This window comes from Athene cunicularia, assembly GCF_003259725.1.
Source record: "Athene cunicularia isolate RWA chromosome 6 unlocalized genomic scaffold, athCun1 chr6_part2, whole genome shotgun sequence".
NCBI lineage: Eukaryota > Metazoa > Chordata > Aves > Strigiformes > Strigidae > Athene > Athene cunicularia.
In genome coordinates this window covers 8,172,568-8,189,230 of record NW_020799106.1, presented here as the reverse complement: position 1 = coordinate 8,189,230, position 16,663 = coordinate 8,172,568, and the positions used below count along the sequence as shown (strand labels likewise).

At 37.2% G+C, this 16,663-nt stretch overlaps 1 protein-coding gene across 3 annotated transcripts in view; it reads left to right on the top strand.

The window, feature by feature from the left end:
• The window catches only part of UBE2D1 (ubiquitin conjugating enzyme E2 D1), a 17,220-nt gene extending 1,527 nt beyond the window's left edge, over nucleotides 1–15,693 (top strand). Inside the window, exons 2-8 of one of the 3 annotated variants that reach the window (XM_026851869.1) lie at nucleotides 4,834–4,897; nucleotides 4,992–5,023; nucleotides 7,204–7,321; nucleotides 7,782–7,859; nucleotides 8,125–8,230; nucleotides 10,516–10,609; nucleotides 13,528–15,693. In XM_026851869.1, the coding sequence (XP_026707670.1) occupies nucleotides 7,271–7,321; nucleotides 7,782–7,859; nucleotides 8,125–8,230; nucleotides 10,516–10,609; nucleotides 13,528–13,573 (375 nt within the window). In that variant the 5' untranslated portion in view covers nucleotides 4,834–4,897; nucleotides 4,992–5,023; nucleotides 7,204–7,270 and the 3' untranslated portion in view covers nucleotides 13,574–15,693. Of the gene's footprint in view, nucleotides 1–4,803; nucleotides 4,898–4,991; nucleotides 5,024–7,203; nucleotides 7,322–7,781; nucleotides 7,860–8,124; nucleotides 8,231–10,515; nucleotides 10,610–13,527 lie in introns of those variants that run through there. The other 2 variants (XM_026851870.1, XM_026851868.1) reach the window with 2 other exon arrangements.
• The last annotated feature ends 970 nt before the right edge of the window (nucleotides 15,694–16,663 follow it).

Here is a 16,663-nt window from a genome sequence, read left to right as displayed (position 1 = left end):
GGGGTGGGGTGTTGATGTGCTTGTTAATGGCTCAGGCTGTTTTGAAATACGTACAAAACCTGTGTTTACTTTTGTTATAGTCATAAGAAAATAGGATTTAGAAGAGATTTTGAAACCAGTTAGAAGAGACATTTGAAGACTGGTTTAAAAATAGCTGTTGTTTTTTATCTTGTTGGTGCATAGTGCTTGATTGTTTTTCTCCTACAACTCAGTCAGAATAGAAGCATTCAAACATTTAGATATGTCAATGAACTATATGCCTGTTTATTTCAGTATGTGTTTCATATATGAGTAGACTAACAGGACAGACGGACTTGAATATTTATGATGAAAATAACTTTTGTCACTGTAAATTGCCTCAAGTAAATAAAATTCTACCAATATTTGTGGTTTAGATTTTGACTTTGAGTCACATGCTGTCTTTAGATGGTAATAAACATACTGAGAAAACTTCTTTTTTGGATCTGTAATATAAAATGTTTGAATTTGCTTCCAAATCATCAGCTGTGATATCACAGCAATATTTTTTTTTACATAAAAACAATGTATAAAGATAGAACATACACTTTCTTACTAAGACTTACCTTTATACTGAGGAACATTATGATAACTATTTGCTTTCCATTTACCAAATCTATGAAGAACAGAGAATCCTTCAACTAATCAGAGTATAGTCACTGTTTTTTTTCTGACAGATGGTTCCAAACAGCATTAATATAATAGCAGCAGGGTATGCGTGGAGTTGGTAGGAAGTGAGTCTGTGGTCTACAGTGCATTTTGTGCAAGAAATGAGGAACATAGCTGGCAAATATAAAAATCTGCATTTTAAATAACAGTGTGGAAAAGGGCTCTGTGATTTTGTGTCGCTCAGAGAATTAAAATAGCTTTTAGTGATGCTGCCTGCAGTTTATTTTGGTCTTCTGATAGTCTGCAGTCTTTTTTTCTAACTTTTTTTTTTTTAATTGAAAAAAAAAGGAGACATTTTTAGGTCTTTTTCTTGTTATACTCATGCTCATAGCCATTGAGTGTCCGTGAGTCCACTGAGAATATTTATCTCCTTGTTATCAAAGCATCCTTTACAATCTTGTTCCAGTAGCTTTTTAGAAGAGAAGCCTGACTGCTATTAAAGCATGTAAGTGTTAAACTGACCTTCAAGTCTTCAACTTTATATTTATGAAATACATCCTGTGTTATACTTTGGCAATGTCTGCACATTCAGAAATATTTACAGCATTTATGGGTTACCATAGGGTGTATTTTACATCTGTTAAATTAGATTTTTAAATTTTTGTCTCTCGCTGTCCGCAGAGCAGTTCTACGGTGTGTGTGGCGCAATGAAAGGTGATAATATGGGGGCTTTGCTGTGTCCATCTCCAGTAATTGTCATTTAGCATCTGTAGCATTATGCTAACACTCCTTTATTAGCTAATCCTGGTCACAGATCCTGCTTGCTTTTCTGCTCTGCTGCTGTGGTTACAAACAGGAGAAATAGTTTGCGGAAGCACCCATCCATTGCAAACAGAGAGGCATAGAATTAACAGTATTCTGCTCTACTCTAATATTTTCTATGTTTGAGAGGATTAGAAGCTTTATTCCTACCACTGTCCTCAGCTTAGCTGTTTCTCTGTACAAGTTATTCCTGGTTGTACTGGGCTAGTGTGGTGTGTGTTGGAGCTCTTGTGAGGTGCTTTGATGCTGTGACATTTATCAGGGTTTGAAATAATTGATGCTTCTGTTTGTGTCTCTTGCAGACAAAATTTTGGGTTTATGTATTCTCATAAAAGGTGTTGCACCGGTGTACACTTTTGTTTGTAGTGTTGACTTTCTCTTCTGAAACTGCATCCCACTGCTTTGAGTTACCCTGCCTGCTAGCCTACATATACCGAAGCCTTGCACCAGCATTTTCTGTACCAGTGACCAAAAATATTGGTATAGACGAGGACTGAAGTAACCAGACTTGCATCATGCAGCTACACGGTGATAATCCGTAAAACATGGACAATGCTGCTAGAACCTATTAACTTAAAATTTCAGAGAAATCTTTCATGTTGACTGTGTAATGCCTCACATGCAGTTCTCTTGTACTTCGCGATGAGGTTTCAACACATAAGGCTTTGTAACTCTTAAGCCTTGTCCTTTGACAAAGTAAGATTTTGGCCTTCTTGTGAAGAGCATCTTTCCTGGTTTGCACAGAAAACTCTTGTTATTCAACTTCTCATTATTTTGTGAATATGGAAAGTCATGAAGTAGGGTTTTGGGTTTTTTTTTTCTCAGCTACTTGCTCTGGAGAATCATCACAACTGTTGTGCTGTGTTTGACTCTGGCTGCTGACAAGTCATTCTGACTCAGGGGCATTCTGACTATCTTGTACCATTTTGAAAGATGTAGAAAAGCTTGAAGCCTAAATCTTAGAGCTCTGCAGATAATTTTGCTTTGAATATGAAGCTGAAACAGCATAATTAACGCTGTAAAGCTGAATAGTTCTTTGTTTTTATCACAATCTGAGCTTCTGTGTGAAAAGGCTCAAACTGTTAATTGCCAATTTTAATTTACAAAGTTTGATCATTTTACCATTTGTACTTTTAAACCACATGAGCTTCAGTGTATTATTTCTTATGATTGGAAAATACGGCCTGAATTTGCTCTGTTACAATTTTGAAGTTTGGTCTGGCTTTGTTTCCTAGCTGCAGAAGCTCTCTGAATGTATCCGTGAACGTTGCTCTCATTTAGTGAAGTTGGTTGAAGAGAGCCTTTTCTTCGTCGTCATTAGGGAAATATTAATAACAGGAGCTGATAGTTCTGGGTCTCATTAAGGTGTGAATAAAAACATGGATTTTTTTTATCACGGACAAATTTCAGTTCATTTAGCCTGAACAAATTGAAAGTCTCTTCCCCAGGAGCCTTCCTTGGATCCTGCCAATTCTGAAGTACATGTGTACATATGAAAGAAAACCAATTTGTGTGGGTTTGGGGTATGTAAAAAAGACAAGCACCTAGCAAATGAGTGTGCTCTTACAGACTTGTGACTCCAAAATTAAGTGCTTGCCTAGCAGTTTGCATATACATAAGGGAATGTTTGCATATATATTAGAGACTTCCTGAAGAGTTTAGCTACATATTTTTCCCTGTCGTTGCCCTTAACTTAGTAGTCAGCAATGACTGCTATAAAGTGCCTGATTTTTAGTTTTTGAGTTTTTTGTTTTGGCTAACACGTTTTTATAACAAGCTTTTTATTTAAAAAAAAAAGTGTGTACAAGACAGTCTTCTTCTGTTGAGTTAGATCTTGAGTTGCAAAGTAGAGTAGACAGTGGCTGTAACAACTCTGCTGCTGATAATGCTTGTTACAACTCTCGTGACTCCTGGAAACTTGAAACTTGTTGACTCCCTTCGTGTACTTGGTGATGACTTGGCTTTGCATAGATTACTGGTTTTCTGTATCATGCCTTTAGGGAAATCTGAAACCTCCGATTAAAAAGGGAACTGCACTTTTAAAGGGTTTTGCTATTGCCTTTATTAGTCAAAGTCTAGCCTGGAGTGTTGTTTTTGGACCAGCATACAATTTCACCAACAAAGTTGAGGGCAGACAAGTAACACTAGTTGGCAACCTGAGCTATTTCAGTATATGAAAGAACTGCCTCTTTTGTTTAAATCACAAGGATTGCGAGGAGTGATTTCAGAGCAAGTAGTAATATTACTAGCCTAGTAAGTGGTTGAAAATACGTTGCAGTGCCTTTCTTTGAATTCACAGTCAGGAGTGGACCTGTAAGAAGTGTGCCTGAATTTAGGTGTGAGGTCCATGGTAAATTGGGTCCCTTGAAGAGGGTAGCATGTGAGCTGAAATGTTTACTGGGTGTCATAAATGGATAAATATATCACAGCAGTTGAGAAGTGCTGAGTTTTCACACTACATGCACAAATTCTACACTTGTGTTAAACTTAGCTCTGATTTAAACCTTGATTTTGGAAGTAGCTGTCTTGCTTGACTAATGATTTCTGAGTAAACATGTTTCCACTGTTATTCCTTAAGCTAAACTCAAGGAGATGTTTGCAGACCTGCTTATGTTTATTCTTGATTTAAATGTGTGTTTTGAGTAATTACCTGAGTGACTTACCAACAGTAGTGTAACACACATCTTTTACCTTATTTCAGTGGAGGTGTTTACACATAACCGTTGAATTTAGCACATCACAGTTCCTATCAGCTTAAGAGTTGGACAAAGTTGTTGTTAGTGTGGTAAAATTTCAGACACCAGTAGTACCTTGAATTAAACAAGGGAAATGAACCAACATTAATGCCTGGCTTGTTTTGCATTTGATATAGGGATGATAGATGAAAAGCTCAGCTGATTTGGTTTAATTAAGTAATAATTTTAAATTATTTGGGACTGTGTGGAGTTCTGTAAGAGAAACCAATCAGCTGACCTACAAAAGTTTCTCTGAAGACTTGTCTTAAATTCCAGCTTTCTTAGGAGTTTTTTAGTATTCATTTTGGAAAAAAATGTATGCAGGGAATTAAATCAAGGTATGTTAAATAAGGTGTAGAGCTAATATTTTTCCTTTATTTTCTAGTTTACTTAGGAACATTTATGTTATGTTCACATATCATCTCTGGGCAGACTGAGCATTTTATGACCTGATTTAACTCAGCTAGTGTACATAGATTAGGCCAATACAATAAATTTTTGTAAAGTCAAAAGTTAAAGGAACAGTCAGATTAGCACTACATACAGGTCTAATTAATAAAATCTGTTTGTGTTTGTACTTTCGAAGTGATGCTGCTGAGTGGTGTGTATTTTCATGTAGATGTCTTTCAAATATTTGTGTTTCTTACAGGAGCTAAGTGATCTGCAGCGAGACCCTCCAGCCCACTGTTCTGCCGGACCTGTTGGAGATGACTGTAAGCTCTTCATAGTACATTGTTATAGCTGACTTTTTTTTGGTTATGAAAAAACTTGGAAAATCTCTAATCATTTTATCTTTCTGACTTTCAGTGTTTCACTGGCAAGCAACAATTATGGGACCTGTAAGTATATAATTCACACCCCTTAGAAAGTAGACCTTGTTTCCCCTTTTGTTACGGAAGGATTCATTTGGGTTTCTGTAAACACAGCAGTCAAATTCAGCTGTGCTGCATATAGATTAAAGATTTAGGGTGGTGTTATTGTTTTTTAGTAGTCTGGTACTAGTTTCTTTCTGTAACTGTTCCAGAATCCATCCTCTTCGTGAAGTTAGGGGTGCTTAATCAGTCAACTGCAGTGTTTGAATTGGTGATGTGGGCTGCAAAGTGAAAAGCTTGCTTTTCAAAGATGATCACTTCAGTTCTGGGAGATTCATCTGTCTGAAAGGAGGAAGAGTGGGTGTAACCCAGTGATAAAGCTGATAACTGTAAATGAGAGTGATGTTGCACAGAGTGATTTGGGGGTTTTAGAGCTTATTTGATGGCAGTGGTGTGGCCCTGTCAAAACCAGGGCTTTTGCAAACTGTAGACCAGCAGTTGTTTGGTACTTTTGGTTTCTCTGTGAGATAGGCCTGCTTTCCTTGGGTGTGGGGAGTTCTCTAGAGACCCCTTTTATGAATCCTATCAAGGAAATGACATAAGAAAGGACAATAAAGCTTAAGAACAGAAAGTTTTAAAGGAAAACTGAAAAGGGATTTAGCAAAAAGAATAAGGAACAACATGACCTGAAGGAAGAGGTGCTTGTTAATATCATGGTAAGGAGTTAGTTGGTATTCCTGGTGTTTTCCTTTGGGTCTTACTAATTTGGGAAGAAGAGTCTCTGGTTCAGATGGTGAGCTGAATCACTGTGTGAGCTGAAATTTTGGGACAAAACTTAACCCCTTAAGATGCAGTGTCACATGGTGGCAAAAAGTGGAGCTGTGTCTGCTTTGAGACTATTTCTGCATTTTCAGCGCAGCTGCTCTGAAGCAGTGAAAGATCACTTACTAATTTGCCAGTGGTATGCTGGAGTCTGTCCAACTTGTCAGTGGCCCAGCAGCAACTGAAGTGATTGTGGCAAGTTCTTCTCAAGGATACTAATGCTTTTGCCATTTTTCTTTAACTGTGTTTTCACATACATGTCATTCTGACCCTTGCCCTTCTGCGCTGCTTAAAGTTGAATGGCAAAACAGCAAATAAGAGTTAACAAAAGCTTATGTGCCGATTGCCATCAAAAATGTCTCTGTCCTGAATGACTCTGATAACCTGAAGGCAAGTGCTAGCACCTAAGCCCTGACTTAAAATTCCTTTTTTCTTCCAGCCTGCAATTCACCTTTCATATTCTGTAGTAGAAAATATTCTTTTCTCTGCTTCAGGCTCCTCATATTTCTCTTGTTAAGGATAAGAATGAGCATCTCTTGTCACCTTACTCAGCCATATCTGCTGAGATACAAGAAAAGAACGCTGTCAGGATATTAATTCTTTATCTTGATAACATAAGGAAATAGTCATGCACATCCTGTATGCTTCCTGAGGGAAGCATAGGACTAAAGCTTACCTTCAGAATTCACTTCCTAAGTGTGGAAGTAGGGTAATCTCTTCTCCCGTCTGTGGGCATCATCAAGTCATTTTATAAACCTTACTCACAAAACAGTGTGACTTCACTGTGCCTTCTCTCTGACGCTGAACTTGTCTCATCTTCAGCTTATTTCAACTTTGACAAATCCATTTAGTATGCATGCAAGCAGGCCTTTCAAATGTAATTGGAAGTACAGCGGCAATCTCTTCTGATGTTACCTAATGCTGACTTCTTAGCAATACTATATATAACCTGCCTTACACTGCAACACATTTTGAGTGTGTAAGATGACATGTCTTAGTGGACCATTTGTGACTTTACCTTTTATTCATCTCCAAAACTATGATCATTGCTCATTTCCAAGGTAAACATTTTATTTTAAAAAGTCTGCCTTTGCTTCCATAAGAAAACCAAAAAACTTGAATCTTCTCCAACTTTGCTGAGATTGAGTTCCTATGTTGCTGTTTTTAACTTACCAAGTAGTGAGAGAGGTTTTCTTCTGTTAACCAGAAATGGCAGCACTGCGTTCTTATCAATTAGCACTGAGGCTTTTCCCCTCACTTTTCTAGTTAACGAAAGTAAAACATTTCCACAACATGACTGCAACAAAGTTATTTCTATCTATTAACTGTGTGCAACCTGGACGTAAACCTGTGCACATGTTCTCTAACAAAATGCATGTTCACAGATTTGTACAGGTCACAAAGATGTTGTGTGTTTTAAAACTCCCTGATGTCATCATGATCAGCTGAATTATGTTGGAAAATCCTACTCTTTGCATCTGCAAAGAGAAACCACTTCTTAAGGTAAGTATATTTGTAGCTTAAGGATGGAGGAGGATCAGAGCAGCTGTGGCGTTGCACAGAGACAGGATTTGGAACATCTGCTCTGGGTTTTGTATTCCCCTTGGTGCGGTGGAGCTGGATGGATCAGCAGTTTCGTAGCTCCACCAGTCAGGCGCTGCTCCCTCCCTTTCTCTCCCCAAGACGGGCAGCACTCAGTAGCCAGTTGCGCTCCTGCAGTAGTAGCCGTGGTTGGCTCTACTGTAGCTCTGCAGGCCAGTGGCAGGGTTCAGTTCCCTCTGTGCCTTCCCAGTACACAGCCCATCGTGGGTTGTATGTGGCCCATAGCATGGGCTGTGTACTGGGGGAAAAATGGATTTTCTAAGATACTCACAGCTTTGGGAGGTTTTCTATGTTCAGAAAGGAAGCTCCGAAATAACTGAAATATCTTAATGTGTTTTGTCTCTTTTGTTTTTTTCCCCAGCCTGATAGTGCATATCAAGGGGGAGTATTTTTTCTGACAGTACACTTTCCAACAGACTATCCTTTCAAACCACCAAAGGTAAGTCCTTTCTTTCAAAACTTAAGCAATTTTTGGGGGTCAGAGTTTTGTTTCTGAGTTCTTTGAGGCTTAATTTTGGAAGTTAGAACCAGAAAGGCCAGCAGTAGGGTACACGTTCATAGTGGATGAACAGATAAGACCGTACAGTAAGTTGCATTGACAGATCTAGTATTACTGAAATTGGAGGGACACTGTTAAGGATTCCAAATGGAATAAATATAATTTGATGTTACTTGGTTTTGTTTTGTTTTTTTTTTTATTCCAGATTGCTTTTACAACAAAAATATACCACCCAAACATAAACAGTAATGGGAGTATTTGTCTTGATATCCTGAGATCACAATGGTCACCAGCTCTGACTGTATCTAAAGGTAAACTCACAGATTTGCTCATGAATTTCTGAAATCGCATACACTGCTGTGGCACTTCTTTGTGTATTACTGCGTTGTCTAAGGGTGGCAGTGGAAACTCATTTATCCTGCATGTTACAGAAGCGGCAGATTCCACTGGAATTCTTGTTATGATCTAAGATCTTGCACAGTTTATTTGGAGTGTCGCATTACATAAAATATTCTGTGCATGGCAAAGAAATGTTCTAAAACAAGTTGGATAAGACAAAAAAAATGTCCAATTAGCCTGAAATGTAACTTCTTTATTATAGCTGGCTGTGCAGGCAGAACTGAGGAGAAACTGGTGAGCAGAGCTTCAAAATCAAATGAATTTGGGTGTAAATGGAAAACCCTGATACTGATGTGTGGGGACTTAATCTGATTCCTTATTGATGACTCTTTGGGTTGCCTGAGCATCCTTGTGTGGGCTAAGGTTTTAATTACACTTTATTTAAAATAAGATAAATTGCTCTGGTTTGCATTCTTCTGTAAGATTAATATGTTAAAATGTAGCTGCTTTCAAAGTCATCAGTAAAAGATTTATTAAAACATTCTAGTCTTGTAGTTAAACTTTCTCAAGTTGAACACTAGATTTTTAGAATGTTGAGGCTACAGTTAAGCAGCTCTTTTGTTGTAGGCATTTTGTGTCACTGCTTAAAAAGTGTGGGTGCTATCATTGTTTTTTTCTCAGTCATCTTCAAAATGCTTAGGCGCACTCTTAGTCATATTACAGAAAGTTCTCATGTGACTCAAAAGGTTAAGCAGTATCACATCTTGGCTTATGTGCTGAGAGCTCTCAGCCATGTAGCTTTTTTTAGAACAGTGTCACTGCATTTGGTGTACAACCAAGGAAAAAATTGTTAAGTCTTTGTCCGATGGAAATGGCTCTATGCAAGTGGAATTGCTGTACCTCCTTGGAAAAGCAACTTCTGCCCATGCACAACCACCCTGTGCAGTAATCTCGCAAGCTAAATCAAATTGAAGTTTAATACTGTTTCCCGAAAGAGTTGCTGAAGACTTGAATGTGTATAGTTGGTATCAACTTTCCACAGCAGTTGGTTGGTTTGTTGGTGAGCAAAATTGTCTTGTTTCTAGTTACTTGGAAGGTATTCAGCAAATGGAAATTGTCACCTTTTTAACCATTGGCATTTCAACTGAAAACTCATCTTCAGCACTTTTTTCTGTCTTTGCTTGTTGAGGGTTCCTTCAGCTATGAAGTGGAACAGTCTGCTGGTCTTATGTGGTCTCATTTGACATGCTTTTAATGAGCTTGCACATCATATATTCCATGAACTAAAAATTAGCACAGTGGCTCATGGAAGTTTCTCTTTTATGGTTCTTTTTTTACTGAATTGGAGGATTACAGCATACTGATAGCACCTCTGATTGGTGTGACCAAGTATTCTAAAGCAATTTTCTAATATTACAGGTGTATTTGGCACTTAATAAATACATCAGTATGAAGTAGTTGAACTCACTACAGCTGAAAATAGGTGTTAGTCCAGGGTCTTGGGTAACAAGACAAAGCAAGGGAAAAAATATTCTATTCTACAGCAGATTCTTACTGTAGCATCAAATTCTATTTCACTACACACTTAGAATCGTTTAACTGTGTACTTCTGTATATTCATATTAGTTCTGAGTATAAAAATAGAAATTTCTTGAAAAGTGTGGACTGAAAATGTTAAGAGAAATCAAACAACCTTAGTTAAATATCAGGAAATTAATACGAAATAAGTGAATACCTGCATATAATGCTGATGAAGTATTTTCCCAAAAAGGAAGTCACACTTCTATAAAATTAAATGAAATGTTTATATGAAGGAGAGAATAACTGTCAGCATGGAAGTAGAGAAGGGTATGCACAAATAGAGGATTGCATGGCAGTGTAATATTAACAAGATTAATTATCTTAAATAATTGTAGATGGAAGGGCTTAGTTTGATCAAATATTTATATGTAACTATGTAGTCTGTAGTTTGTTTAATGTTCATAGGTTAAAACGTGGGAGAGAGATCATTATAAATGGTACAGGTCCATGGGCTGCAAGATATCTAGGCTAGTATTAGGTGTTGTTTACTTAGGACCTAGACAAATGACACTCTATAAACATCTCCGAGCAGCGCTGCTATGCGAAAGCTTAATACTAATGTGCGTTCTCCTTCCAGTCTCCCTTCCACCACCCTCCTTCAGTGTACTGGAATATATTACAGTATTATAGAAATAAAGCAAACTAACTTGTTTAATCTAGTGTCTCTTTTATTTAGTTTTATTGTCCATATGCTCCTTACTTTGTGATCCTAATCCAGATGACCCTTTAGTACCGGATATTGCACAGATCTACAAGTCAGACAAGGAAAAGTGAGTATAACCTATTCATAATTGTGTATACGTGGTACTTGCAGATGGTTATATGCTGCGTGCCTTCTATCTTAACTTTTAAAGATAGTCTTTTCATAGATTTCTACGGGATTAGATTTTTAAGTCTTGACAGTATGAATCAGTGGAATGGCAAGCAGAAAACTGTAGGCATACACTAAGATTTTGTACTTAGTTGCATAAAACCATCATGCTTTTGTGTTTTGTCTTTATATTCATTGCATGAAAAATCATTTCCCAAATAGGACTTTTGTTGCTACTGGGATCCTCTGGTTGTAAAATTTATGCCTTTAGTAAGATGTTAGGTATGAACAACAAACATGTGTTTTGACACCATTTCATAAATGTGGGATAAACTAATCAGCTGTTTTCAATGCTAAGAGCCATTGTCATGTTGCAGTTTGCAGCATCTTGCAGAGAAAAAGAACCTTTTTTACTTTCTGGAACAGCTGTAGAACTTGCAGGAAGGCAACATGGACAGTGTGTAATGGAAGTATTACATGTTTCTGAACCAAACCTGATTTTGACTTGAGAAGTTTTAACTCCAGAAGTACTGTACTGACTGGAATGTCTATTCTGGGGTCTTCTAGTGTGGAACCACCTGGGTTTCCCAAAGTTCAGTTTTAAGGCTTGCTGACTTCTTGTTGTACATCACCCCTAAGGAGGGTTTTGAAATGCTGTATTGTAATTACAAACGTGGCTGAACCCACACAACATCAGATAACAGGCTTTAGAGGTGATTTGGCATAGTGGCATTTCGTTCCAGAGCACTATCTCTCTAGAGTGATTCTTTTGAGCACTTAGACTTCCAGTAGTGGCATCTGTGGGTACCTAAGCAAGTGATGTATTGATTTCTTCGGTGTTTGTTGCAGTTGTGGGTAGCAGGAAGCTTGGGCCCTTTATTCTACCGGGTAGACTGCATGATTTCCATGGAGGAAATACTACCTGTGGGAGATTTGTCCATCTTTGCTGCTTTCTGCTGACATATCAGCTACCTGCTTCTCCTGGGCTTACAAACTATAAAAACCTTATGCATGGGAAAGGTTACAGAATCAGTGATCCAGGAAGGAAATACTATTTTGCTTACCACTGGGAGATTTTACCACTGCTACAGGTATTTTGAGCACAATCCAGGATGTAGTCTACAGTCTTATCAGCATGGCCTGAGCTGTCTTCTGTAACAGGATGTTAGCACCTGGGGATTTTCTAGGTGTGGGATTAAGACAGACTGAAACACAAGATCAGTTTAGGATCGTAACAAGGGGTAGCAGTCTCCAAGGCTTTCCAAATACATGCAGTCCTAATTTGCCAAGGATGGAATAACCTTCCCCAAAATGAATCTGCCACAAATTTTCTGGTGGCCTTGGCAGTAAATAAAATAGTCACAGCCATGCAGCACAATCATAGACAGCCTAACCACCACTGTTCATCTGACTTTTTCAAGCTGTGGGAAAGGCTATGGATTTAGCTTGGGGCAGGCTTTTCATCCTTGGTACTTAAACTGCTTTTTGATAACCTTGCTGTTAACAGTTTTAATTGTTAGATTCTTTGCTTCAGATTCTGTGGAACGTGTGTGATATCCAGAAGAATTTTTTACTTTCTGCTTAACTGACTGAGAAATTTTGCTGCCTGCTTTTTAGTACTGAGCCGTTGAAGACTTGTTGCAGTGCATGATAATGACCTGTGGTTTATCACATATCACAGGTCCATGAAGATTTGAGTATTGCTTTTACCTTGAGGACTGGATAGAGGAGGAGTGGTGTAGAGGTTACATGGAAGTCTGTGGTCTGATATTTCTCTCCCTAGAGTAAGAATTATTAAAATGGCCTTTTTCTGGCAGTTCGATGCCTGATACAATCAAATCACGTAACCCGCTTCTGAAGTGCTTGACCTCAGTAGCTTGTACTGCAAAGCAGGTAGTGTTAAAGTTGAGGATGTTGTGCCTCAGCTTCTCCCCATTTGTATCTCAGCTTTTGTCCACCCACTCCCATAACAGTGATTTCCACTCTTCCAGAGGACATATAGTCTTGACTGAAGCTTTATCTTCTTGTGCTGATCACCTATTAACTTTTTTTTAATCTCGTCTTGGATTTAGGAAATGAAAGGGATGCTCTATTACCCCTGAGCGTTTATCGATGGGTATTTTAGTATAAGTAAAAATCCAAAGACTTGTATGGTGATATATTCTTAAGAAAACCAATTAGAACATGAGTTGCTATACTGGTCTTAAGAGACAGATTTTAAAAACTTGTCAGTGTTTTCTCTGGAGGACCCAGAAGAAAGTGAATCTAGTCCGAGGAGTGGAATGTAACTAGTGTTAAGGACCAGAGGGGAAGTTACAGACTCCTTAAGGACAATCAGCTTCATACTGGAAGGAAAAGACCCAAGACTTAAAACCTAATCAAAAATGCTTTTCAGAAAATTTTCCTTTCAAGTTCTGAAATACAGAATGAAGAATAATAAAAAAAAAATCACTGTGCCTTCTGTCCCCACCCTTTCCAAAACCAGTTAATTATACTGAATTTTATGCAGCTAGAATGTGTGAACTTTGTCAGACTGTTAATAGCACACACATTTAGGAATAATTGACAAAAAATTCCCACTAAGGTACAAATCTGGGATCCAGTTGTGAAATGCAAATTACGTATGCACAGTGATACACATTTTAATATAAACCTGTGAGACTGGTTTTGGGTTTGAGTCTAAATAGCTTTGATAGGTAACTTTAGAAACTGAAGACCCAGCGGGTAGATGTTTCTTGGCTTTTAGACTTTTTTAACGTTATTTGAATCAGTGCCAAGAGGTGAAAAGCTCAGTAACATCTGTATTAAGTAAATGTGGCCGTTGTCAATGTATCACTAACAGTTCTTCACTGTAATGCCTTCTTTCTGCACGTACAGATACAACAGACATGCGAGAGAATGGACACAGAAATATGCAATGTAAACTTGTGAAGATTTTTTCATATACCACAGAGTACTGTAAATTCTAGGTTTTTTTCAAAATTAGAAGGAAATGGAGCACAGTTTACTGTTTCAATGTATCATAATGCCCCTTGAGTTTTTTTTCACCCATCTAAATGTGTTTCTGGAGCAAGGGAGAACAAACTTCCAAAAATAACCTTATGACTGTGATAAGAATATTTATCCTCTTTGTATGCTTTGCAGAAGACATTTATTATGTTTTTTAAGAGTTGGACATCTGCATCTTCAGACTACAAGATCCATAATGCAGTTGTAAAGCAACCAGGTTTTTTTGCTGGAAGAAGTAGCTGGTTTTGTGATGAATACTGTATGTGTATCCTTAAAGTACGTTGTCTGTTTCCTAAGTGTGTTCAAATTTTGTTTTGTTAGTTCACTTACATAATTTGTATTTTTTTTACTGTATAGACTAAATATTTTATTTACCATGCAAGTCATTTCATTTTAGACTTACTTGCTTGTGCACAGTATTGACAAGATACAACTGCTAGTAAAGAAAATAATTGGAGTATCCCACCCATTAGGATATTCCAAAGACTGACTGCAGATTTCTTAAAACCTAAAATGATCTTTGCACTGTATTTCTTTGTATGCTGACTATGGAGAAACACTTGGTTTTGATTCTGTTGCATACTTGACTTAATTTTATTGCAATGTGAACTAATTGCACTGCTATGTAGAAAGAAATGTAACCGTTTTGTTGCTATTCACAACTGATTTTTGACATGTGGGCAACATAACACTGTCACAGACCTTTTACAAATTTAAATGTAGCCTTTTCCATATAAATAAAATGCATTTTTTACTACTTGTCTTGGCTATTATTTTTAAAATCCTGCCTATCTCTTAAAGTGCTTGTTCTAACATTAGAGAATCAAAATGTTAAGTGTGCATGTGTCTTGTAGACAGAAGGGAAAATAAAGCCATGCATCACATATTACTTAGAACTCTGTTGCAATTAATTTTTATGCTGGCTTTAGCCTGATTTATTTAGCATGGCATGCCCATTGTTTTATAGAGGTTTTGAACTAGTTTAATGACATGTTACATCTCTATTCATTTATGGAGGAAATACCACCAGTGTTTGCACACTAAACACTTCTTTTAAGGTGGTGTATTTGCAATATCCGAACATTACAGTAAACTTCTCACACTCGAAGCTAACTTTTCCATGAACTGGCACTTCAGTTGCTTCATACTATGCATGTGGAAAACCAGTAGTGCTGGAGAGGAGTAATCTTTTCTTATAAAGGAGATTAAAAGCAGAACAACATTGATTTCCTGCTGTACATTCTTCTTGGGTATCTGAAAATAAAAATGTGTTATTAACGTTTTTCTCTGTACCTTGCACATGAAAGAGAAGTGACTTGCAGTTGGGTAATTTGTCATTGTAAAATACATTTTGAAGATGACAGAAGTATTTGGGTGTTTTTACTTGTAATGAATGCCAAACTGGAATGTGAGGTGTGGGTGGGAAGCGTACACTGTGGGAGCTTTTATTCCTGCCAGTGGAGTATTATCTTCCTGCTTGCTGACTTACTGTCCCAAATGGCAGAAGTTAGTCATGTACAGGAGAATGTCACTTCTGTGATACAATTTTTGCGATTGTTTAATGATGACTCCTGAAACAAAAGGTTGATGGAGAGTGGCTTTATTCATCTTTATCCTTGGTCACTTCAGATTGTAAACTGAATAAATGTGGGGTATTTTGTTATTGAAATGAGTGCTTCATTATACTTGAACTAGGACAATGTAGCTAGGAAGGCAAAGCCATTGTTTATACTTATTGCTAAAATGGTGGTAGAAGACTTTGACCATCAGAATGTGTTCCCAGAGCTTTTATTTTTTCTAGATTGGTAGTAATATGTTTGTACTAGAAGTGATTTAAATGTTTTCAATATCTGTATTGAACCGTGTGAAATTGGAAGTTTGGCTTGCATCTCAATCCTCGCTTTCTTTTGGTTTACTGGTTTGTGTTCGGGATGGTTTGAAGACATTTGTACTTCAGCTGGTAATTTTTCTGCTGTGTGCCATACATGCAAGAATGACTTTCCATCACAGTGCGAGACCAGCAGGATGATCAAAAGAAAAAAAAAAAAAAAAAAAACAACTGGTTTGCCTTGTTTGGAAATAAGAGACAGTTAAAAGCACTGCAAGATATAAATTAAAAAGAAATCCAAACATGCCTAAAACTTGAGCAATTAATTCATTTTAAAGAGTGAAATAGATCTTAAAATTTAATTTTAAAATACTTGCTGGTGTTTTCAGTAATCACCAGAATCCATTTCATAAAACAGTATAAAGGCCATCACATATACGCAACCCCTACTAAATGTTTATTGATAGGTCTGAGAAAGGGAAGCTTCTAAGCACTTTTGTTTTGGTTATGAATACAGGGAACACATTACGGCAGGAATCTATTACTCTATTAAGAGAGCTTACCTTTAGAGACTCCAGATTTCACTTTACACCATTTATAATATTAGACTTGAGAATCTGGACCACAAAAATTTTGTACAGGCAGAGTCAAATCTACCACAAAGACTCTACTACAAGCTTTACAAACAAACTAGTAAAATAATTTTTCCATTTGTCTTATTTGTACACGGCTCCTTCCTGGAAAAGCTTTTATTTGTTAAGCTCAAATGTGACTAGTTAGGAGGTAAAAAAACAAAACCCAAAAAAACCTCCAAAACCCCAAACAATTAAACAGAAAACCCCACAAATTTTCCCCAAAACAACCAATACGAGGGTTATACAATTGTCAACACTTAAGAAAAAAAACACAAGTTTAGCAAAACCTCACGAATGAAAACATTTCCCAAAACTAGTTCCAAGGAAAGGAGAAATCTTCTTCAATGTCCATGTCATCACTCACCGAAAAAAATTTTATAGAAAATTTTATTCAACATACAACATTTTCCAGCAAAAAAAGGCAATATACAGGAAGAGTTGTTGTACACTGCGGCTACAGAAACAAAATAAAATACTGGAAAAGAATGTAAAATTAAAGTGTGAATTGCTGATTCTATCTTTACTGCACTCAAAACTAGAC